Here is a 24,413-nt window from a genome sequence, read left to right on the forward strand (position 1 = left end):
AATCGGGGTCGGTTCAAAAATTGAAACTTTTTTGAAGATTTTTTCTTAATATCTCGGGTAAAAATCGTCTGATTTTGAAATGTTATACCTTTTTTTATTCGTACGGATCCCTACTATAAATTGGCATTCAAACAAATTAAAAATCGATGGGTTCAAAAAAGTTGTTGACCAAAAACCAATGTGATTGAAAATTCAACCTTTTTTTTATGATTTTGTTTAATATCTCGGCCAAATAACGTCCGATTATAGAATTTTATACCATTTTTTAATCGTAAGGATCAGGACTATCGATTGGCATCAAAAAACTGAAAATCTAAATTTTGACCCAAATCGACAAAAAAGCAAGGGGTTACATCACGTTTATTTTCAAAATCGGGGTCGGTTCAAAAATGGAAACTTTTTGAAGATTTTTTCTTAATATCTCGGGTAAATATCGTCTGATTTTGAAATGTTACACCTTTTTTTATTCGTACGGATCCCTACTATAAATTGGCATTCAAACAAATTAAAAATCGATGGGTTCAAAAAAGTTATTGACCAAAAACCGATGTGATTGAAAAGTCAACCTTTGTTTTATGATTTTGTGGAATATCTCGGCCAAATAACGTCCGATTATAGAATTTTATACCATTTTTTAATCGTAAGGATCAGGACTATCGATTGGCATCAAAAAACTGAAAATCTAAATTTTGACCCAAATCGACAAAAAAGCAAGGGGTTACATCACGTTTATTTTCAAAATCGGGGTCGGTTCAAAAATGGAAACTTTTTTGAAGATTTTTTCTTAATATCTCGGGTAAATATCGTCTGATTTTGAAATGTTATACCTTTTTTTATTCGTACGGATCCCTACTATAAATTGGCATTCAAACAAATTAAAAATCGATGGGTTCAAAAAAGTTGTTGACCAAAAACCAATGTGATTGAAAATTCAACCTTTTTTTTATGATTTTGTTTAATATCTCGGCCAAATAACGTCCGATTATAGAATTTTATACCATTTTTTAATCGTAAGGATCAGGACTATCGATTGGCATCAAAAAACTGAAAATCTAAATTTTGACCCAAATCGACAAAAAAGCAAGGGGTTACATCACGTTTATTTTCAAAATCGGGGTCGGTTCAAAAATGGAAACTTTTTGAAGATTTTTTCTTAATATCTCGGGTAAATATCGTCTGATTTTGAAATGTTACACCTTTTTTTATTCGTACGGATCCCTACTATAAATTGGCATTCAAACAAATTAAAAATCGATGGGTTCAAAAAAGTTATTGACCAAAAACCGATGTGATTGAAAAGTCAACCTTTGTTTTATGATTTTGTGGAATATCTCGGCCAAATAACGTCCGATTATAGAATTTTATACCATTTTTTAATCGTAAGGATCAGGACTATCGATTGGCATCAAAAAACTGAAAATCTAAATTTTGACCCAAATCGACAAAAAAGCAAGGGGTTACATCACGTTTATTTTCAAAATCGGGGTCGGTTCAAAAATGGAAACTTTTTTGAAGATTTTTTCTTAATATCTCGGGTAAATATCGTCTGATTTCGAAATGTTATACCTTTTTTTTATTCGTACGGATCCCTACTATAAAATGGCATTCAAACAAATTAAAAATCGATGGGTTCAAAAAAGTTGTTGACCAAAAACCGATGTGATTGAAAAGTCAACCTTTTTTTTATGATTTTGTGGAATATCTCGGCCAAATAACGTCCGATTATAGAATTTTATACCATTTTTTAATCGTAAGGATCAGGACTATCGATTGGCATCAAAAAACTGAAAATCTAAATTTTGACCCAAATCGACAAAAAAGCAAGGGGTTACATCACTTTTTTTTCAAAATCGGGGTCGGTTCAAAAATTGAAACTTTTTTGAAGATTTTTTCTTAATATCTCGGGTAAAAATCGTCTGATTTTGAAATGTTATACCTTTTTTTATTCGTACGGATCCCTACTATAAACTGGCATTCAAACAAATTAAAAATCGGTGGGTTCAAAAAAGTTGTTGACCAAAAACCAATGTGATTGAAAATTCAACCTTTTTTTTATGATTTTGTGGAATATCTTGGCCAAATAACGTCCGATTATAGAATTTTATACCATTTTTTAATCGTAAGGATCGGGACTATCGATTGGCATCAAAAAACTGAAAATCTAAATTTTGACCCAAATCGACAAAAAAGCAAGGGGTTACATCACGTTTTTTTTCAAAATCGGGGTCGGTTCAAAAATTGAAACTTTTTTGCAGATTTTTTCTTAATATCTCGGGTAAAAATCGTCTGATTTTGAAATGTTATACCTTTTTTTATTCGTACGGATCCCTACTATAAATTGGCATTCAAACAAATTAAAAATCGATGGGTTCAAAAAAATTGTTGACCAAAAACCGATGTGATTGAAAAGTCAACCTTTTTTTTATGATTTTGTGGAATATCTCGGCCAAATAACGTCCGATTATAGAATTTTATACCATTTTTTAATCGTAAGGATCAGTACTATCGATTGGCATCAAAAAACTGAAAATCTAAATTTTGACCCAAATCGACAAAAAAGCAAGGGGTTACATCACGTTTTTTTTTTTCAAAATCGGGGTCGGTTCAAAAATTGAAACTTTTTTGAAGATTTTTTCTTAATATCTCGGGTAAAAATCGTCTGATTTTGAAATGTTATACCTTTTTTTATTCGTACGGATCCCTACTATAAATTGGCATTCAAACAAATTAAAAATCTGTGGGTTCAAAAAAGTTGTTGACCAAAAACCAATGTGATTGAAAATTCAACCTTTTTTTTATGATTTAGTGGAATATCTCGGCCAAATAACGTCCGATTATATAATTTTATACCGTTTTTTAATCGTAAGGATCAGTACTATCGATTGGCATCAAAAAACTGAAAATCTAAATTTTGACCCAAATCGACAAAAAAGCAAGGGGTTACATCACGTTTTTTTTCAAAATCGGGGTCGGTTCAAAAATTGAAACTTTTTTGCAGATTTTTTCTTAATATCTCGGGTAAATATCGTCTGATTTTGAAATTTTATACCTTTTTTTATTCGTACGGATCCCTACTATAAATTGGCATTCAAACAAATTAAAAATCGATGGGTTCAAAAAAGTTATTGACCAAAAACCGATGTGATTGAAAAGTCAACCTTTGTTTTATGATTTTGTGGAATATCTCGGCCAAATAACGTCCGATTATAGAATTTTATACCATTTTTTAATCGTAAGGATCAGGACTATCGATTGGCATCAAAAAACTGAAAATCTAAATTTTGACCCAAATCGACAAAAAAGCAAGGGGTTACATCACGTTTATTTTCAAAATCGGGGTCGGTTCAAAAATGGAAACTTTTTTGAAGATTTTTTCTTAATATCTCGGGTAAATATCGTCTGATTTTGAAATGTTATACCTTTTTTTATTCGTACGGATCCCTACTATAAAATGGCATTCAAACAAATTAAAAATCGATGGGTTCAAAAAAGTTGTTGACCAAAAACCGATGTGATTGAAAAGTCAACCTTTTTTTTATGATTTTGTGGAATATCTCGGCCAAATAACGTCCGATTATAGAGTTTATACCATTTTTTAATCGTAAGGATCAGGACTATCGATTGGCATCAAAAAACTGAAAATCTAAATTTTGACCCAAATCGACAAAAAAGCAATTGGTTACATCACGTTTTTTTTCAAAATCGGGGTCGGTTCAAAAATTGAAACTTTTTTGAAGATTTTTTCTTAATATCTCGGGTAAATATCGTCTGATTTTGAAATTTTATACCTTTTTTTATTCGTACGGATCCCTACTATAAATTGGCATTCAAACAAATTAAAAATCGATGGGTTCAAAAAAGTTGTTGACCAAAAACCGATGTGATTGAAAAGTCAACCTTTTTTTTATGATTTTGTGGAATATCTCGGCCAAATAACGTCCGATTATAGAATTTTATACCATTTTTTAATCGTAAGGATCAGGACTATCGATTGGCATCAAAAAACTGAAAATCTAAATTTTGACCCAAATCGACAAAAAAGCAAGGGGTTACATCACGTTTTTTTTCAAAATCGGGGTCGGTCGGAAATTTTATACCTTTTTTTATTCGTACGGATCCCTACTATAAACTGGCATTCAAACAAATTAAAAATCGATGGGTTCAAAAAAGTTGTTGACCAAAAACCGATGTGATTGAAAAGTCAACCTTTTTTTTATGATTTTGTGGAATATCTCGCCAAATAACGTCCGATTATAGAGTTTATACCATTTTTTAATCGTAAGGATCAGGACTATCGATTGGCATCAAAAAACTGAAAATCTAAATTTTGACCCAAATCGACAAAAAAGCAAGGGGTTACATCACGTTTTTTTTCAAAATCGGGGTCGGTTCAAAAATGTAAACTTTTTTGAAGATTTTTTCTTAATATCTCGGGTAAATATCGTCTGATTTTGAAATTTTATACCTTTTTTTATTCGTACGGATCCCTACTATAAATTGGCATTCAAACAAATTAAAAATCGATGGGTTCAAAAAAGTTATTGACCAAAAACCGATGTGATTGAAAAGTCAACCTTTGTTTTATGATTTTGTGGAATATCTCGGCCAAATAACGTCCGATTATAGAATTTTATACCATTTTTTAATCGTTAGGATCAGGACTATCGATTGGCATCAAAAAACTGAAAATCTAAATTTTGACCCAAATCGACAAAAAAGCAAGGGGTTACATCACGTTTTTTTTCAAAATCGGGGTCGGTTCAAAAATTGAAACTTTTTTGAAGATTTTTTCTTAATATCTCGGGTAAATATCGTCTGATTTTGAAATGTTATACCTTTTTTTATTCGTACGGATCCCTACTATAAATTGGCATTCAAACAAATTAAAAATCGATGGGTTCAAAAAAGTTATTGACCAAAAACCGATGTGATTGAAAAGTCAACCTTTTTTTTATGATTTTGTGGAATATCTCGGCCAAATAACGTCCGCTTATAGAATTTTATACCATTTTTTAATCGTTAGGATCAGGACTATCGATTGGCATCAAAAAACTGAAAATCTAAATTTTGACCCAAATCGACAAAAAAGCAAGGGGTTACATCACGTTTTTTTTCAAAATCGGGGTCGGTTCAAAAATTGAAACTTTTTTGAAGATTTTTTCTTAATATCTCGGGTAAATATCGCCTGATTTTGAAATTTTATACCTTTTTTTATTCGTACGGATCCCTACTATAAACTGGCATTCAAACAAATTAAAAATCGATGGGTTCAAAAAAGTTGTTGACCAAAAACCGATGTGATTGAAAAGTCAACCTTTTTTTTATGATTTTGTGGAATATCTCGGCCAAATAACGTCCGATTATAGAATTTTATACCATTTTTTAATCGTAAGGATCAGGACTATCGATTGGCATCAAAAAACTGAAAATCTAAATTTTGACCCAAATCGACAAAAAAGCAAGGGGTTACATCACGTTTTTTTTCAAAATCGGGGTCGGTTCAAAAATTGAAACTTTTTTGAAGATTTTTTCCTAATATCTCGGGTAAATATCGTCTGATTTTGAAATGTTATACCTTTTTTTATTCGTACGGATCCCTACTATAAATTGGCATTCAAACAAATTAAAAATCGATGGGTTCAAAAAAGTTGTTGACCAAAAACCAATGTGATTGAAAAGTCAACCTTTTTTTATGATTTTGTGGAATATCTCGGCCAAATAACGTCCGATTATAGAATTTTATACCATTTTTTAATCGTAAGGATCAGGACTATCGATTGGCATCAAAAAACTGAAAATCTAAATTTTGACCCAAACCGACAAAAAAGCAAAGGGTTACATCACGTTTTTTTTCAAAATCGGGGTCGGTTCAAAAATGGAAACTTTTTTGAAGATTTTTTCCTAATATCTCGGGTAAATATCGTCTGATTTTGAAATGTTATACCTTTTTTTATTCGTACGGATCCCTACTATAAATTGGCATTCAAACAAATTAAAAATCGCTGGGTTCAAAATAGTTGTTGACCAAAAATCGATGTGATTGAAAAGTCAACCTTTTTTTATGATTTTGTGGAATATCTCGGCCAATTAACGTCCGATTATAGAATTTTATACCATTTTTAAATCGTAAGGATCAGGACTATCGATTGGCATCAAAAAACTGAAAATCTAAATTTTGACCCAAATCGACAAAAAAGCAAGGGGTTACATCACGTTTTTTTCAAAATCGGGGTCGGTTCAAAAATGGAAACTTTTTTGAAGATTTTTTCTTAATATCTCGGGTAAATATCGTCTGATTTTGAAATTTTATACCTTTTTTTATTCGTACGGATCCCTACTATAAATTGGCATTCTAACAAATTAAAAATCGCTGGGTTCAAAATAGTTGTTGACCAAAAATCGATGTGATTGAAAAGTCAACCTTTTTTTATGATTTTGTGGAATATCTCGGCCAATTAACGTCCGATTATAGAATTTTATACCATTTTTAAATCGTAAGGATCAGGACTATCGATTGGCATCAAAAAACTGAAAATCTAAATTTTGACCCAAATCGACAAAAAAGCAAGGGGTTACATCACGTTTTTTTTCAAAATCGGGGTCGGTTCAAAAATTGAAACTTTTTTGAAGATTTTTTCTTAATATCTCGGGTAAGTATCGTCTGATTTTGAAATGTTACACCTTTTTTTATTCGTACGGATCCCTACTATAAATTGGCATTCAAACAAATTAAAAATCGATGGGTTCAAAAAAGTTGTTGACCAAAAACCGATGTGATTGAAAATTCAACCTTTTTTTTATGATTTTGTGGAATATCTCGGCCAAATAACGTCCGATTATAGAATTTTATACCATTTTTTAATCGTAAGGATCAGGACTATCGATTGGCATCAAAAAACTGAACATCTAAATTTTGACCCAAATCGACAAAAAAGCAAGGGGTTACATCACGTTTTTTTTCAAAATCGGGGTCGGTTCAAAAATTGAAACTTTTTTGAAGATTTTTTCTTAATATCTCGGGTAAATATCGTCTGATTTTGAAATGTTACACCTTTTTTTATTCGTACGGATCCCTACTATAAATTGGCATTCAAACAAATTAAAAATCGATGGGTTCAAAAAAGTTGTTGACCAAAAACCGATGTGATTGAAAAGTCAACCTTTTTTTTATGATTTTGTGGAATATCTCGGCCAAATAACGTCCGATTATAGAGTTTATACCATTTTTTAATCGTAAGGATCAGGACTATCGATTGGCATCAAAAAACTGAAAATCTAAATTTTGACCCAAATCGACAAAAAAGCAAGGGGTTACATCACGTTTTTTTTCAAAATCGGGGTCGGTTCAAAAATGGAAACTTTTTTGAAGATTTTTTCTTAATATCTCGGGTAAATATCGTCTGATTTTCAAATTTTATACCTTTTTTTATTCGTACGGATCCCTACTATAAACTGGCATTCAAACAAATTAAAAATCGATGGGTTCAAAAAAGTTGTTGACCAAAAACCGATGTGATTGAAAAGTCAACCTTTTTTTTATGATTTTGTGGAATATCTCGGCCAAATAACGTCCGATTATAGAGTTTATACCATTTTTTAATCGTAAGGATCAGGACTATCGATTGGCATCAAAAAACTGAAAATCTAAATTTTGACCCAAATCGACAAAAAAGCAAGGGGTTACATCACGTTTTTTTCAAAATCGGGGTCGGTTCAAAAATTGAAACTTTTTTGAAGATTTTTTCTTAATATCTCGGGTAAATATCGTCTGATTTTGAAATGTTATACCTTTTTTTATTCGTACGGATCCCTACTATAAATTGGGACTATCGATTGGCATCAAAAAACTGAAAATCTAAATTTTGACCCAAACCGACAAAAAAGCAAGGGGTTACATCACGTTTTTTTTCAAAATCGGGGTCGGTTCAAAAATTGAAACTTTTTTGAAGATTTTTTCTTAATATCTCGGGTAAATATCGTCTGATTTTCAAATTTTATACCTTTTTTTATTCGTACGGATCCCTACTATAAACTGGCATTCAAACAAATTAAAAATCGATGGGTTCAAAAAAGTTGTTGACCAAAAACCGATGTGATTGAAAAGTCAACCTTTTTTTATGATTTTGTGGAATATCTCGGCCAATTAACGTCCGATTATAGAATTTTATACCATTTTTAAATCGTAAGGATCAGGACTATCGATTGGCATCAAAAAACTGAAAATCTAAATTTTGACCCAAACCGACAAAAAAGCAAGGGGTTACATCACGTTTTTTTTCAAAATCGGGGTCGGTTCAAAAATGGAAACTTTTTTGAAGATTTTTTCCTAATATCTCGGGTAAATATCGTCTGATTTTGAAATGTTATACCTTTTTTTATTCGTACGGATCCCTACTATAAATTGGCATTCAAACAAATTAAAAATCGCTGGGTTCAAAATAGTTGTTGACCAAAAACCGATGTGATTGAAAAGTCAACCTTTTTTTATGATTTTGTGGAATATCTCGGCCAATTAACGTCCGATTATAGAATTTTATACCATTTTTAAATCGTAAGGATCAGGACTATCGAAAATCTAAATTTTGACCCAAATCGACAAAAAAGCAAGGGGTTACATCACGTTTTTTTTCAAAATCGGGGTCGGTTCAAAAATGGAAACTTTTTTGAAGATTTTTTCTTAATATCTCGGGTAAATATCGTCTGATTTTGAAATGTTATACCTTTTTTTATTCGTACGGATCCCTACTATAAATTGGGACTATCGATTGGCATCAAAAAACTGAAAATCTAAATTTTGACCCAAACCGACAAAAAAGCAAGGGGTTACATCACGTTTTTTTTCAAAATCGGGGTCGGTTCAAAAATGGAAACTTTTTTGAAGATTTTTTCCTAATATCTCGGGTAAATATCGTCTGATTTTGAAATGTTATACCTTTTTTTATTCGTACGGATCCCTACTATAAATTGGCATTCAAACAAATTAAAAATCGCTGGGTTCAAAATAGTTGTTGACCAAAAACCGATGTGATTGAAAAGTCAACCTTTTTTTATGATTTTGTGGAATATCTCGGCCAATTAACGTCCGATTATAGAATTTTATACCATTTTTAAATCGTAAGGATCAGGACTATCGATTGGCATCAAAAAACTGAAAATCTAAATTTTGACCCAAATCGACAAAAAAGCAAGGGGTTACATCACGTTTTTTTTCAAAATCGGGGTCGGTTCAAAAATTGAAACTTTTTTGAAGATTTTTTCTTAATATCTCGGGTAAATATCGTCTGATTTTGAAATGTTATACCTTTTTTTATTCGTACGGATCCCTACTATAAATTGGCATTCAAACAAATTAAAAATCGATGGGGAGTTATGTCGTTTTGGAACGTCATATCTCCAGTGGAGTTATGTCGTCTTGGAACGTCATATCTCCAGTGGAGTTATGTCGTCTTGGAACGTCATATCTCCAGTGGAGTTATGTCGTTTTGGAACGTCATATCTCCAGCGAACTTATGTCATTTTGGAACGTCATATCTCCGCGCGGAGTAAATACCGCCTGATTTTGAAATTTTATACCTTTTTAAATTCGTACGGATACCTAAAATGACCGAGTTATGGACTTTTTTCTTTACATAAAATGGGTTTATATATTTTTTGCCTTGCCTTTTGCCTTAATTTAAATGTATTTTTATCTTTTCAGACTGTCAAATTAAGGACTGCATCGAGCTCTAAGGACTTTCACAAGTGACAAAGCTGATTTTCCAGGATCGCACTTTATTTAATTAAAAAAAATTTTAATAAAAAACAATTTTGTAAATTCAAACATAAATAAACCAATTATTTGAAATAAAAAAGAAAACTCCTGTTTTTTATTTAAAAGTTAAAAAATCAACGGTATTTAGAAACCTATTGCATACGCGTTAGTAGCGTTTTTTGGAAACCGCTGGCTTCCGAAATTTTTCTTAAAATCTGCTAAAATACCAAGCGAACAGAAATGCACAGAAGGTCGATGAGTGCTTTGAACTAAGCTGTAGCTGCAGCGAATGTAAAAGGGCTCCTGAAAGAAAAATCATACATGTTTTTGGACCATTGCAATGCACATTTTGCTGCGATCTGATCCTTTAGGTTTTCAAGGACTATATCAATGGTATGGTATAACCAAGGTTATGCTAGTCAACTAGAAACCATCCAGGGTGGCGGCTTTGTATCGAGGGGCGGGCTGAAAAGAAAAGCATATACATTTTGGTCTTCGCTAGGACTATACCCATGATATGGAATAACCAAGGATATATAGGTCAACTAGGTACCATGAATAGTGATCGCTTGCTGTTTAATGTTGCCCATGGGCGCAGCAGAAATAGAGTTTTTGGTATTTTAAAGAGACAGCACTCGTTTCGTTTGTAAAGTCAACCTTTTTTGATGATTTTTTGGTATATTCCGGCCAAATAATGTCCGATTTTGGAATTTTATACCATTTTCGACTCGTAAGGATCAGTACTATCAATTGCCATCAAAATACTGAAAATCTAAATTTTGCCCAAATCGACAAAAAAGCATCTCCGCGCGGAGTTATGTCGTTTTGGAACGTCATATCTCCAGCGGAGCTATGTCGTTTTGGAACGTCATATCTCCAGCGGAGCTATGTCGTTTTGGAACGTCATATCTCCAGCGGAGCTATGTCGTTTTGGAACGTCATATCTCCAGCGGAGCTATGTCGTTTTGGAACGTCATATCTCCAGCGGAGCTATGTCGTTTTGGAACGTCATATCTCCAGCGGAGCTATGTCGTTTTGGAACGTCATATCTCCAGCGGAGCTATGTCGTTTTGGAACGTCATATCTCCAGCGGAGCTATGTCGTTTTGGAACGTCATATCTCCAGCGGAGCTATGTCGTTTTGGAACGTCATATCTCCAGCGGAGCTATGTCGTTTTGGAACGTCATATCTCCAGCGGAGCTATGTCGTTTTGGAACGTCATATCTCCAGCGGAGCTATGTCGTTTTGGAACGTCATATCTCCAGCGGAGCTATGTCGTTTTGGAACGTCATATCTCCAGCGGAGCTATGTCGTTTTGGAACGTCATATCTCCAGCGGAGCTATGTCGTTTTGGAACGTCATATCTCCAGCGGAGCTATGTCGTTTTGGAACGTCATATCTCCAGCGGAGCTATGTCGTTTTGGAACGTCATATCTCCAGCGGAGCTATGTCGTTTTGGAACGTCATATCTCCAGCGGAGCTATGTCGTTTTGGAACGTCATATCTCCAGCGGAGCTATGTCGTTTTGGAACGTCATATCTCCAGCGGAGCTATGTCGTTTTGGAACGTCATATCTCCAGCGGAGCTATGTCGTTTTGGAACGTCATATCTCCAGCGGAGCTATGTCGTTTTGGAACGTCATATCTCCAGCGGAGCTATGTCGTTTTGGAACGTCATATCTCCAGCGGAGCTATGTCGTTTTGGAACGTCATATCTCCATATCGCGGAGTAAATAACGCCTGATTTTGAAATTTTATACCTTTTTTTATTCGTACGGATCCCTACTATAAATTGGCATTCAAACAAATTAAAATCAAACAAAAAAAAATCGATGGGTTCAAAAAAGTTGTTGACCTAAAAACCGATGTGATTGAAACTTTTTTCATGATTTTTTTTTTAATATCTCGAGTAAATATCGTCTCTTTTGATCATCACTTCATAGACAGGCTATATGTTCTCTTTTCGGAACAATCAGCTTGGTAACCATCATTCATTAGATTGTTAGCTAGTTAGCTCGAACATGTTTGATCTCAAAATGTTCGCTTAGTGGGAGCAACTCGAACGTGCCATCTCGATCATACTGAATGAACTTCTGTGCTGCCTACAGGCAGACCATTGCGTAGGACGACAGTATCGCCCACTTGACCCGTGGAACCTATGCAAGTTAGAGACCAGCGATATGCAGTTATGCAAAAAGCAAAAACAACACACCATTTTTACCGGCAGAAACTACTAGAGCTCCAAGTTAAATTGCTTAGTGCACGAAAACACACAGCATGCACTCGCGGTAAAACAAACTATACTCCCGAGAGGGCAAGTCGATTAAATTGGGATAGTAAAAATCAAAGGCAAAGTGCTGCGCGCGTAAACACATCTGTATACTTCGAAAACAAATAATATTCTAATATCATTTCATGAAATGCGAAAATTAGGTATATCAACAAATGTTTCGGAAAATTTTCATTGCATACTTTTCAGGGCGCAATAAATTGTTGAGCGTGGAGTGTTCCGATGAAAATCTCCATTAAAGCTATTATGGCTCGAAAATCGAAATAATGTAGGTAAAGATAGAGGAAGGCCAAGATATCTGGGCAAATTAATAAACACATGAACATTAGCAAATAATAATGAAATAATGAAACATATATTATGCTGGAAGGCGGAACGTGGTTTAATTACATTGATATAAATTGATATAATTCAATCGATGTCACAATAATTACACACAACATCATAAAAACCAAATTGAATTTGCAAATGAACATAAAAAATTGATGATCAATTGACAATAATTATTCGACAAGAAGGAAAATTAATAACAATTTATATGAACTTATGCTTAATATTGCTGAACTTTTTAAATAATTAAATATTACGAAATATTTTACTTAACTCTTACTTGCGAAGAGCTCTGTCAACTCTTTAGGTTTTATTTTTGTTTATGTTTTTGTTTTTCGTCATGTTGATACACTTTTTATGTGGATAGTTAAATATTTATGCAAGCGCCGGACTTTGTTTTTATGGAGTCTTTCAACTATGAAACGAAAGTGCTTTTATTCCTATTATTTTTCTTTTTTTTTCGTTTCGTTTCGTTTCGTTCGTTTATTAGCGCCTCTCTGTTGAACTATCTGGCAAATTTGATGTGTGGCAGTTTACGAATTGCTTTTTTATATGCTGCCCCATTGTTGACGCACAAATATTTGCGTTTCATTTATAAAGCGAACGCGTCGCGACGAGAGAATTGCGGCGGGCAGCACAGCTTCCGGCTGCTGTTTACACAAGTCTTAATCAAAATGAATTTTTCCCGCTGTGTGACATTTATATCTCCGAAGCATAGAAATGTTTGGCTGTTTGTTGTTGTTGCCGCTATATTTAAGCCAGCATATTCGGATCGCCACACATCCAGCCTGTCAACAGCATTCAATCAAAGTAAATGAAGGAGCTCAAGCACACAATTGACGCACTTGCCCCATCGGCAGCTGCTGCCTTTGCGTCACAAATGCGTCAATTGAATCCGTGGCACATGTCCTGCCACCTGATCTGCCCGAAATTAGCACAGCACGTGACTGCGTTTCCATTGAAACGACGTAAATAACAAGCACAAGAAGATGCTCGCACCTGTATTTGAGCACACACTGAAGACATCAGGTATGCTCCATTGCCTGGGGGCTAAGGCGTAGTCAATTAAATATATTGTAAATATTATGTATTGCATACTTTTGCGCTGCTGTCAAATTAATGGCCTCAACATTTTTGCTGCATACTTTTATGCTTAACAAAGAAGGTTTTCATTAATATGCATAGAGGAATCAAAGCAAAAGGATAGTTACAGTTACATATTTCGTCAAGCAGCCATCATGGATTTTCGCTTGACCAATGGCGCGCCGGCGCACAATCTGTTTTTATTCTGATGTTTCTGACTTTTGGCTACCTGCTGGCATTTCTGTTCGCCTGGTAATTCAGCTGAGTTTGGGTCCAATTTTGCGACACAGCCGACATGCCAAATGGAATTTGGCGGCCGTTGAATTTGAAATATTAATTGCAACCAAGCATCAGCATATGGATGGGGCGCGAAATCTGCTTGATATCTCGTAAGCTGGATCATTCGATTTGTTGAACGCAGGACTTGTAGGAGCTATTTAGATATTTTCTTAAATAGGACATACATACATAAATTATTATCTTCATTCTATTAATAAAAAAATATATAAAAATATATAAATAAAAATAAAAATAAAAATATGTATAAATATGCAACCCCAAAATAATATAATTTAATTAAATCCGCATTCTAAAACTTGCCCCAAATTGATCAAAAATTATATTTGCTAAAATGACTTTTTTCATAAATCAAAAAACTTTGATGCCAATCTATTATATGGACCTCCACGAGTTAAACGCACAGACAATCCCAACCGATGGTTCCTAGATGACCAATATATCCTTGGTTTAACCATACCAAAGATACTGTCCTGGTGAACCTAAAGGACCAAATCGCAAAATGCTCACGGAAATGCTCCAGAATAATACACGCTTTTTTGCTTTCCCCTTTAACATAGCTGCAGCTTAACAGTATGTTGTGCCTGCTGTTAATAGCGACAGTTAAGGTGTGCCAAAGAAATATGCGAGCGTTGATTTAGCAGTTGACCGTTAAGAAAATTTTTGCACCTTGTGGGTATGCAATGCAATTTTTTATTCAGTAAAATTTTAGTTCATCTGCCTACTGGGCATTTCTGTTCGCCTGGTATTTTTGTCAAAATTTCGTTTACATCTCACCAGCCCCGCTTAGCAGCACATGTTAACACTGGTATGTTTAGTAACAGCTACCTAACAGTGAACGTTATATAACAGGTGTTTAACATCAAACTGTTAAATAACAGCTCAATTTGCTAATTAACAATGGACTGTTATGAAGTTATCATATTATCATTTTTACACCATGCGGGTATGCAATGAAATTTTTTTTTTTAAATTACATTTTCCTGTGCATCTCCCTGCTGGGCATTTCTGTTCCTCTGGTATTTCAGCTGAGGATCGAACCTATCTAGTCAAAATTTGTGATGTACATGATACACCCCTTGCCATTTTTGTAAAATTTCCCCAAATTTAAGAAAGGCAATCAACAGTCGGCATCTGTTCGAGATTCAAAAGTTATTTCTTATTCAAATTCGACTTTTGCTTACTACTTTTGTGTCTATTGCTATGTCCAGGCCACGATAAAAATACTCTTGGGATCTTTTTAAAAAAATGGTTTTAAAATGATAAAAATTGAATTTTGAAGCTAATTAAGCTAACGATGAAAAAGGATCTGCCCCTGTAGATGGTAAATTTACACAATATACATTTAATTAAAATGCCGCACGCGTTTTTAACTGGGGCTGTTAGCGATTTGCATATTGCATTTGCCCTTAAGACAGGCAACGACGAATGCCGGAGAATGGTGGAGGGGGAGGGGTACAGGCAGGCGCACCTGTTGCCACACACGCGCGCACGTCAAAGGTCAACTCACTTAGCCCGCACTAGACCGTGCATATACACAGATACACGCACAAATAAACACATCTATATATATATACGTATGTCTATGTACATTTATTTACAATGGGACTCACCTCAGTTTGACATTTATAGCGTGGCTCATGTAGGTTTTTATATCATTTTCAGCGCAAATGAACGAAGACATGCAAATTGTTGTTGTTGTTGTTGTTGTTGCTGTTGTTGTTGTTGCTTTTTGATTGGTTGATTGCTGTTGGCTTTGCGTTAACTTTGTACTTCTTGTTGTTGCCCAGCTGAAAAGAGGAAGCACACAACACAAATACAATTACAGATGCGTTCGACTCTGGACAAGGTCCATCAAAAAACTGTTAAATTGTACTGTTAATTTTTGTTCTTTACTGGTGCTTCTTCTTCGCTTCTTTGCCTGTGGGCGAGCAGCAACAACTTCTTTTTGACGCAAACAACGTCAGCGACTGACGACAGCAGCAGCGACCGCTCGATGTCCTAAGCGAAACGCTTCTTCAAAGAGAGGGAGAGAGAGAGAGAGAGTGAGAGAGAGAGCGAAAGCCACAGAGTGAGCTTATGAGAGCGCCGGTAATTCGATTTGTGACTGAGTGTGCGTGTGTGTGTGTGTGTGCGTGTGTGTTTGTATTTGTGCTTGTGTGTGGGCAGACGACAACCCGCAGGTGTTTGCAGGCGCGCGATGACGTTGATAACTAAATAAGAAAGAGAGCATGAATGGAAAGCAGAGTGGGCGGCAGAGCCTGCGCCTGGGCATCTAATTGCCCAGAAGGCGCCGCGCTGTTAATGTTTATGTCACTCTGATATTGCCAGCTTGTTTGTATTTGTATGCGGCCAAAAGAAAGAAAAAAAAAAGAAGCGTGTCGCACGCCCACGAGCAAAGAGTGAGAGTGAGAGTGAGAGCGGGAGAGCGAGTGCGGAAGAGTGAGAGCGAATTGCGACGCAATAAGCGGGTGCTGCTGTCATAGGCTAACACACACACACACACATACACATACACGACTAACATAGTATGTGTGCGTGTGTGTATACAAGTCAAGTTGACATGCCAGTTATTTCTGTTGCTGTTGTTTGCGCAAATTGTCCGTTACGCTGTCGCTTGTTTGTGGGCACACACATACTAACACACCCCCCCACACAGTCACACAGACACATGCATGCTCTAATACTTATAATTGCACGTCACGGCTGCTGTTGTTGTTGTTATTTTTGTTGATGCTCTTGTTAAAATAGCAACAACAGCTCGCCATATGCTTGAGCCATACATTTTATCCAGCATAGTTCTGGGCGGGCCGCTGTTATTGTCAGCATGCGCACACACACACACACACACACACAGATTTATATGCATATATCTACACATTTATCTCGTGAAGTTCAGTGTCAAATTTTCATTTCACTTTCGCTTTTAAATGACGAACAAATAAAATTGTAACTGGCACTGGCCAAGCCGAAAGCTCTGTCGCCATATTTGTTCGCCTGTCTGTTAACAGAGTACATAAATGTTTTTTAAATATTCTGTTAGATAAATAATATATGAAACACATTCTTTTACATTTTTCTTTTCATTCACTGCTCCTATTGCTGCCTGCTTTAGTTTTGGGTGCTGCTTATAAATTCTTTTGGTGGCTGCTCGCGTTGACCGTCAGTCGAAGGACTGCCTGTCCTACTGAAATTACCGTTCGTTTGCAGCGCTGCTTGTGGCTCGGCGCTGCCGCTTCGGAGTTTCACACGCACGCAAACCCACACACACACACGCACGCACACAAGTTTGTTGCCTACAAATTCCTACGCATTTTCGTGCGTTTGTGTGTGTGTGCGTTGGTTAGCTCTGCTTGTGTGCTGTAGGTTAGGCACATACGCCATCAAGCAAAAGCTTTGCCAGAGCTTTTTAAGCCCGCTGCCCTTACTTTCAGTGGCACTTTGAAGTTTAAATGTCAATCGTCAGCACAGTGCTGGCCAAAATAGTGTGCATAGCTGCAGCATAACTAGGTTTGATGTTAACTTGACCAGCAGCTGCAAAAGAAACTTGTGAACTTAAAATAGTTATATAACGTTTTTTTTGCTACCAACTGACACCCGTTTGCCATATGCCGCAGCATATGCGCTACGGCGACAGCCAACTTAACAGCTCCACCTCTTCCACTTGCACTTGACGTAGGTTGACAGCTGTTTGCTTTGTCTCGCACTCTGCCGTTATTGATTTTGCAGAAGGAGCTCGAGCGCGCAACAGTTTGAAAGTCGCAGCTTTCACTTTCGTGCGCAGCGTCGCCGTCGACTGCGCCTGTCCGCTGCCCGCGCTGCATGTGTGTTAGTGTGTCAGCGCAACGCGTGCGCGTCGCAGCGCGAGCAAAAGCTCCGCCAACAGCCTGTTGCCGACGCTGAGCGGGCGCCAGCCAACAACAAACAGCAACAAAATGTGAGGGCGAGCTTCCAGGCAGCGGCGCCGCTGCGCTGGAAGGCAGCGGCCAGCCCATGTCCCAGACAATGGCCATGCCAAAGCGTCGCTCTGCTGCTGCGCTGCCGCCGCACTGTCGCACTATCGCTCTGCCGCGCCGCTGCTCTGCTAATCCCTATGCGTATTCGCCTCTTGGCATAGCTGTGCGTAGCGTATTCATTTTAGCACTCAATAAAACCCAACTGCATGCCTAATACCCTTTTAATGAGTTTGCCCGTCGCTTTGTTCGTTTCCGGCTTTTGGTCGCATCAAAGGGGATCAATGCTTAGCTGGGGCCTGTCTAAGCCCTTGGCTAAGTGTTGGCTTTTTGGCTTTGACTGACGCCATTTGCTGGCTTAGCTAAAGGGTGGGCGTGGTTGACGTTGTTGTTGTTGCTGTTGGCGCAACAAGTTGTTCCTGACAGCGCAGCGATAAAAAGTGTTGCCTGCTTTTGGGCGGACGCTTTAATTGCGGCCATTTTGCCGGAAATCAAAGTAAATACATAACAAATACATATGAGCACAGTTTTTCGTTTACACTCTGTCAATAAATGTTCTCGTATATGAACGCATAGATTATCTGGGAATCGAATACAACTTGAACCTAGTCTTGATTCTCTACACTATCACTATATATACTTTTTAATAGCTAGACTTCAATATATTTCCAAGGAAATTATAATGTAAAATATATAATGCATACGTTTACTCACACGCTTCTATATAAATCATCAATACAACCGACTAAATTCGAAATTTGATTTTTTGCAAAACGCATTCAACATATTTGTTTTTATACATTTTATGTAAATCTTTATTTTATTTATTGTGTAAATTTTGTTGGTTTTAGTTAATAAATTTCAGCATATTCTGCTTTTAGTTCTCTTGTAAGCCTGTTTATCAATTTGTTTGCAAGTGTCTAGCTATAAGGTTGATTATTCGCTACTTTTAGCATATATTTTCGCGTTTTTTGCATATATAATTCAAAAGTTTGTTTTTTTTTTTTGTTTGCTTTTCAAGTCATTTCTTTTCATAAGACGAACAATTTACCTTTTGTTACGATACAGATATTATATAGAATATAGTTCTATATGCTGTGCCAGATCAAAACTCAAATTTCTACATCATTTTTTTTGTTTTTTTTTTTGGGAATTTTTCGTTGCTTTATTTATGTATTATTAACTAAAAAGTTTTTCGTTTTATGCTTACGTTCATAAATAATTTCGAGCTTAGCCTTTTTTCTTGAGTGTGTGTGTGTGTATGAGTGTGTGTGTGTGTGTGTGTGTGATGCCAAATTAAATATATGCTTTATGTTTAAGGTAAATTAAGTCTACTTAAAATTTGGTTAAACGCTAATTTACACAGAAAAAAAAATACACAACTAATTAATTAGAACTAATTAGAACTTGCGAATAGGCTTAAGTTTAAAAGTGATGCTTATGTGTGTGTGTGAGTGTGTGTGTGTGTGTGTGTGTAGTTGGATTTATGTGTTTCGTTTTACTTTGTACAAAGCGTTTAATTAAATTGTTGTGACGGATTTGTTTAGTAACTGTGCGAGTTTTATGCTTGTTTAACTGGCCGATCTATATAGTTAAGATATATATATATATATGTGTATATATATAGAAAGTCTTGCTGATCTGCCAGCACTGACAACATCGATAAGGCAAGTTTAGGAGGCGGCAATTTGTGGTTTATCTAATTGACGGTTGTTGCACGTTTTGTTAAACACAAAAATTATGTTATTTTCTTCAATTTTTTTTTACAGTCTAAGTAAAAGGCACTGATTTGTTTGTATTTTAATATATATACGATGCTGCAGTGAGTGTGTGTGTGTGTGTGTAGATGTGTGTGTGCTAGTGCGAGGTGCAACGAGTTCACATTGCAGCGACAACAACAACAACAACAACAACCGTCAAAGTGTGCGTGTGTGTGTGTGTGTGTGTGTGTGTGCAATGAAATATACAAAATAATAATACATTATGTAATTACTAAAAATGTAATTAAAATACGCGTGTATCTGTATGTGTTTTAACTCATGTTTATATAGTTTATAATTATTTAATATTTGTTTGTTGTTCTACATTTAATTTACATACATTTATTTGCTAATACATAAAAATGTGCATGTGTGTTGGGTTTTATGTTTGCTTTTGCTTTTGCTTTGCTAATTTTAAGCGCAATTAATTTGTTTCATTCGATTTGCTTAATTTCGTTTGCTGCCTCATTTGTAAATTGTTGCTCATTATTGTTTTTTTTTTAATTAATTAATTAATTATACGAATTCTATTTATGCTGCTTCTTCTTGTTGCTTACTTTTAACTATGAGTATGAGATGAGTTTTGAAAGCAGATTTTGCAATGATTTATTATTTTATTTTATATAATTGCGTATATGTGTGTGTGTGTGAGTGTGTATGAATGTGCTTGGGTTTGCATTTTGGTTCAATAATTTAATATCATTTAAATGTGTTGCATTTAGTTATTGTGTGTGTGTGTGTGTGTTTTGTTTTTCACTTATGTTTTACTAAATAAAGCATTCAATAGTTAATAATTTATAGTTGTATAGTTATTATTATTATAATATTGTAGTACTATATTATGTAGTTATAGCAAAAAGCAGTTACAAATAATAGTTTGCAAATTTTTGTAATTTATACATACACGATCAAGACAAGTTTAGGGGCGCGCCTAAATTAAATAATATATATATATATATATTTGTATATATGTAACTATATAGAGTATATGTTAGCATAGCTTAGAGCAAAAATCATAATACCTTAGCTAGAGCTAGTTGCGCATTTTAGCATCATGAACAAAATTTAACGCACGCAGCAGAGAAAAAAAATTATAATATTAAACAATTTCGACACAAAAAGAAAAAAATGTTGAAAAAAAAAAGGATAAACAATAATCGATTATTTGTTGAAGACAAAAAGAAACTAAACATACAGTATGCACATACATATATATATACATATATATATAGTATGGGTTGTATATAATATTTAACATATATAGTATATATATATAGAGCGTGGCATGGTATATGTATATATATATATATGTATATATAATAATTATCATTATAACATAAACGTTTTTGAGTTTATCGAAAGTATTTGTTTTTCTTGTATGCAAAATTTTGTTCGCTTTTTGTTTGTTTTCTTTTTTAATTAGCATTTTCTTTAGCAATTATTTTATAAAGGCTTTTAGTCCTCAATTCGTTGTTGTTGTTGTTGTTATTGTTGTGGCGTCTTGAGCAGCAGTATGTCCTTTTTGCGCGTCCGTCCGGCGCTGGCATTGAGCCGCTGATAGAAATAATTGCGTCCGATTTTGCGCTGCAATTTATAGAATTTGCCAGCTAGGAACTTGGTTATGCTCTGCACATAATCGAGCACATCTTCGTGATCCTCCAGCAAATGTATCGAAATGATGTCGATTTTGATCTTGTCAAAGGGCAGCGTCTGCAAGATCTGTAAGGCAAAAACGGTATATATTAATCAAATTTCTGTAAATATATATACAGGGTATATGACCAGCTCACCTCCAGCTCATGCCCCTGCACGCCCAGACTGAGCAGATCGTATTCGGTGCGCTCACATGCCAGCATGATTGTGTAGAGCGGAAAGCATTTGACACGCGAATTGAACCACGACGTCTCCTCGTCGTGCAAACTATTTATGCGCACATCCTCATTGTGTATGGTTATCTGCGAAGAGATGCAATTGAATTAAATATTGTATTTATAAAATTCAAGTAATCAAGCAATTGCAAGTGACGGCTCACCTCTTTGGGAAAGGGATTGGGCGAAACGCAGGCATGCACCACCTGCATACGCTGCCGTTGCGCATTCTGTTTGCGCAACGCGAAATACCAGCGCGGCTCCGGCTCCACCAGGACGCCCATCCAGTTGAGCTGATCGCTCAGCCAGGGCGCCGTTATCAGATGCGCCAGCGGACCGCTCAGCGATTGAATGACCGCGCCATTCAGCTTCCCACCGACCAGATCGGACACATAGTGCGCCAGCTGATCGGCAACGCTGTCGCCGCCGCTGCTGTTGCCCGTGCCGGCGGGCGGTACAGCTGCGCTGGCAGCTGGCGCCTTGCCCGAGCTGGAGACGGCGCCACTTTTGGCCATATACATATACTTGCGCATATGGATCTGGCGCAGGAATGCAATTAGTGCGGGATCGTCTTGCGCCACGCTGTTCAGCTCGTAGTCGCGCGACATGTTTAGCCGGAATTGCTGATGCCGGATTTCTGCAGCAGAAAAAAGAACAAAAGAATAATTAGTACAATTAAAAAAACTTTCCACCAGGGGGCTCGAACCCGCGCTTCTGGGTTCATTTCGTGAACTTGCAAGGAGCCGGATTCGAGGCGCGCCAAAACAATATCTTTTTTAAAATAGAACAGGCTTTTTTCATTTCTCTTGCTTCTTATATTTAATAGAAAAATGGAATAAAAGCTAAAAAGTCGCAATCGTATTACAATAATGTTGAGGGGCACGGATTTGTAGGCGCGAACCGGTTCGAATTGAGCCCGGCTTGCAGCCTTGATTATTGGCATTGTTTCTTTGTTGTTGCAACAGCTGGGCAATTAGATTTAATTAAAAGTTGTTGCACCACTGGACGCTGACCAGCCACAGCAGCAGCAACAGCATGGGGCATGGCGTGCGCTGCATCCACTTCGACACGGTCCGCTGACAATTGTGGCGCATTGACCAGATTTGCATTGATCAAATTGAGCACGCGCAAGGGAGCCTTTGGGAACGTCTTGGCAATCGAAACACTGACAGCCTTTTCACTGGCAACAATGTAATATTCATTGTTTTAATGAACTGCATTTGCGGACAAAGTACGTTTCATTTGTGTTACAAGTTACAAGCAGGTTTAGCATGTGTTTCATTCCAATACGTTCCAGTTTTGGCACTTTTATAGCGTATAGAATTATTCCATTCTCTTAAAAAACTATTTCAAATTATGAAATCAGTTAACGCTAATTAGAGATTGCCCTGACAGTTTGGCATTAATAATCGAATAAAAGTGGCAAATGCGAAGGTTAAATGCCGTTGCCAAAAGCGGAAAAAAAAGAACGAAACGTCAAGAACTTTGGCAACGACCTCACCTGACTCAAATGAGCCTTGAAACTATGCCGACGCGCTCGTTGGGGACCGGCCCGGTAGGCCCATAAAATATAATGAGCGCACGGCCTTTGATATTTAGTTCATGAGCCAATTTGCCTGCCCTGAAGTACATGTGCTTGTAATGCATATGTATATACTTATAAACAGGCCCAACTATTTGTTGTTTGTTTAAGTTTTGGTTTCAGCGTATTTTATTTGCTTTTCACACTTTCCTTGCGCCAATTTCCACTTTTTGTTTCGTTTTAGCTGACCGTAAGCTCGTAATGCTCGTTAAAGGCAAAATAAATTAAAATATAAAATGTACTCGTAAGTGTGGCAAGTGGTTGGGTTGAGAGGGCCATGGACGGGTTTCCAGCAAAGCGCCAAAGAGGCGTGTCGCAATTAGAGTGAGGTTAGGTACAATGTGGCATGGAACATGCAAACGCAAATGCAAATTGACGAAATGCAGCTGCAGCAAGCTTTGAAATTTAAGGCAACTTTTGCTAGGGCAACTCATACTGATTTAATAGCAAAAGAAAAAGTGGCTTAAGTATTAATTCACATCTTGTTAATTTGCGCACATTAATTGTGAGGTTAGGTACAATATGGCATGGAACATAGATTTGAGGAAATTGTGATTGTTTCTGGCATGTTATTTTATCTAAGTAAATAATGTTAAATTCAAGTATTAACAGCTTTTTGGTACGGATCATTCTATTCTGACGGAACAAAACGGAATGGAACTGCATTATTATCTATTCAAACAACTATCAAGAGCTCCAGTGAGGGATATAACAATTTTGTAAAGCCTTAGAGTGCTTGATTTTTTAAATAATAATGAGATTTATAGTTGAATTTCGAGTACAGTGGGTGGGCCAAGTGGAATGGAACACTCTTTTATTGGCCATATTAAAATACTGTCACAATTTATACAGTCTTATTGATATTATATTTTTATGGCCGCATATAATGATAATCGTAATCGATAAATCAAACACATTTTAATCGTTTATATTTTTTGCTCCATTCTTTGGCCTTCTGCAGTTAGTCAGCGTTAGGGGGCGCTCACACTGTTGGCCCGGCCGAAGATCGACCCAGTTAGATTAGGCACGGTTCGGCGCGTTAAGGCCAATAAATCAACGCCGTGCGCGTTATATATTAGCTGTTGGCACAAGCAGAAGAGACAACAGGCAGTTACAATTTAGCGATATATAACAACAACAGCTACAATTGGCTCTTATCACACACATGGAAACGACGGGCCATTTTGAATGGAGCTAAACAAGCAATTACACGTTAAATGAGACCCGGACTTGAATGCGCCGAGCTGTAGAAATCAATAATAAAAGTGGCTATAGAAATGAATTATACAACAACGAAACGAGTGAACGGGCCGTGGTCGGGCTAGGGGCACACGCAATCCAGGCCACATACAAATATTACACAACAAGGGTAACAGAGCAAAAAAAAACGAAAAAGAAAAAAAAAGTTTTTCCTTTTTTTTATTGGCCCCCCGCCCATTTTTGATGGCTGTTTGAATATTCTTTAAGCGCTCTCGTAATTGAAAATGCATAAAAGTTGCG

The 24,413-nt window shown here is 36.3% G+C and overlaps 2 protein-coding genes across 2 annotated transcripts in view; both read right to left on the reverse strand.

Moving 5' to 3' along the window:
• Window positions 1-16,915, reverse strand: part of LOC115765879 (receptor-type tyrosine-protein phosphatase N2) — a 77,309-nt gene extending 60,394 nt beyond the window's left edge. The window contains exons 1-2 of the mRNA XM_030709619.1: window positions 16,824-16,915; window positions 15,364-15,540 (exon numbers count right to left, since the gene is read on the reverse strand). The gene's annotated coding sequence lies outside the window, so the exon portion shown is untranslated. The remainder of the gene's footprint in view (window positions 1-15,363; window positions 15,541-16,823) is intronic.
• Window positions 16,916-20,902: 3,987 nt separating this feature from the next.
• The window catches only part of LOC115765988 (protein Star), a 33,097-nt gene continuing 29,586 nt past the window's right edge, over window positions 20,903-24,413 (reverse strand). Inside the window, exons 3-5 of the mRNA XM_030709752.1 lie at window positions 21,496-21,968; window positions 21,254-21,418; window positions 20,903-21,182 (exon numbers count right to left, since the gene is read on the reverse strand). Of these exons, the coding sequence (XP_030565612.1) occupies window positions 20,949-21,182; window positions 21,254-21,418; window positions 21,496-21,968 (872 nt within the window). The 3' untranslated portion in view covers window positions 20,903-20,948. The remainder of the gene's footprint in view (window positions 21,183-21,253; window positions 21,419-21,495; window positions 21,969-24,413) is intronic.

The sequence above is a fragment of the Drosophila novamexicana genome, unplaced genomic scaffold (genome assembly GCF_003285875.2).
Source record: "Drosophila novamexicana strain 15010-1031.04,08,12 unplaced genomic scaffold, DnovRS2.1 tig00001059-arrow-arrow-pilon, whole genome shotgun sequence".
In the NCBI taxonomy this organism is placed as follows: domain Eukaryota; kingdom Metazoa; phylum Arthropoda; class Insecta; order Diptera; family Drosophilidae; genus Drosophila; species Drosophila novamexicana.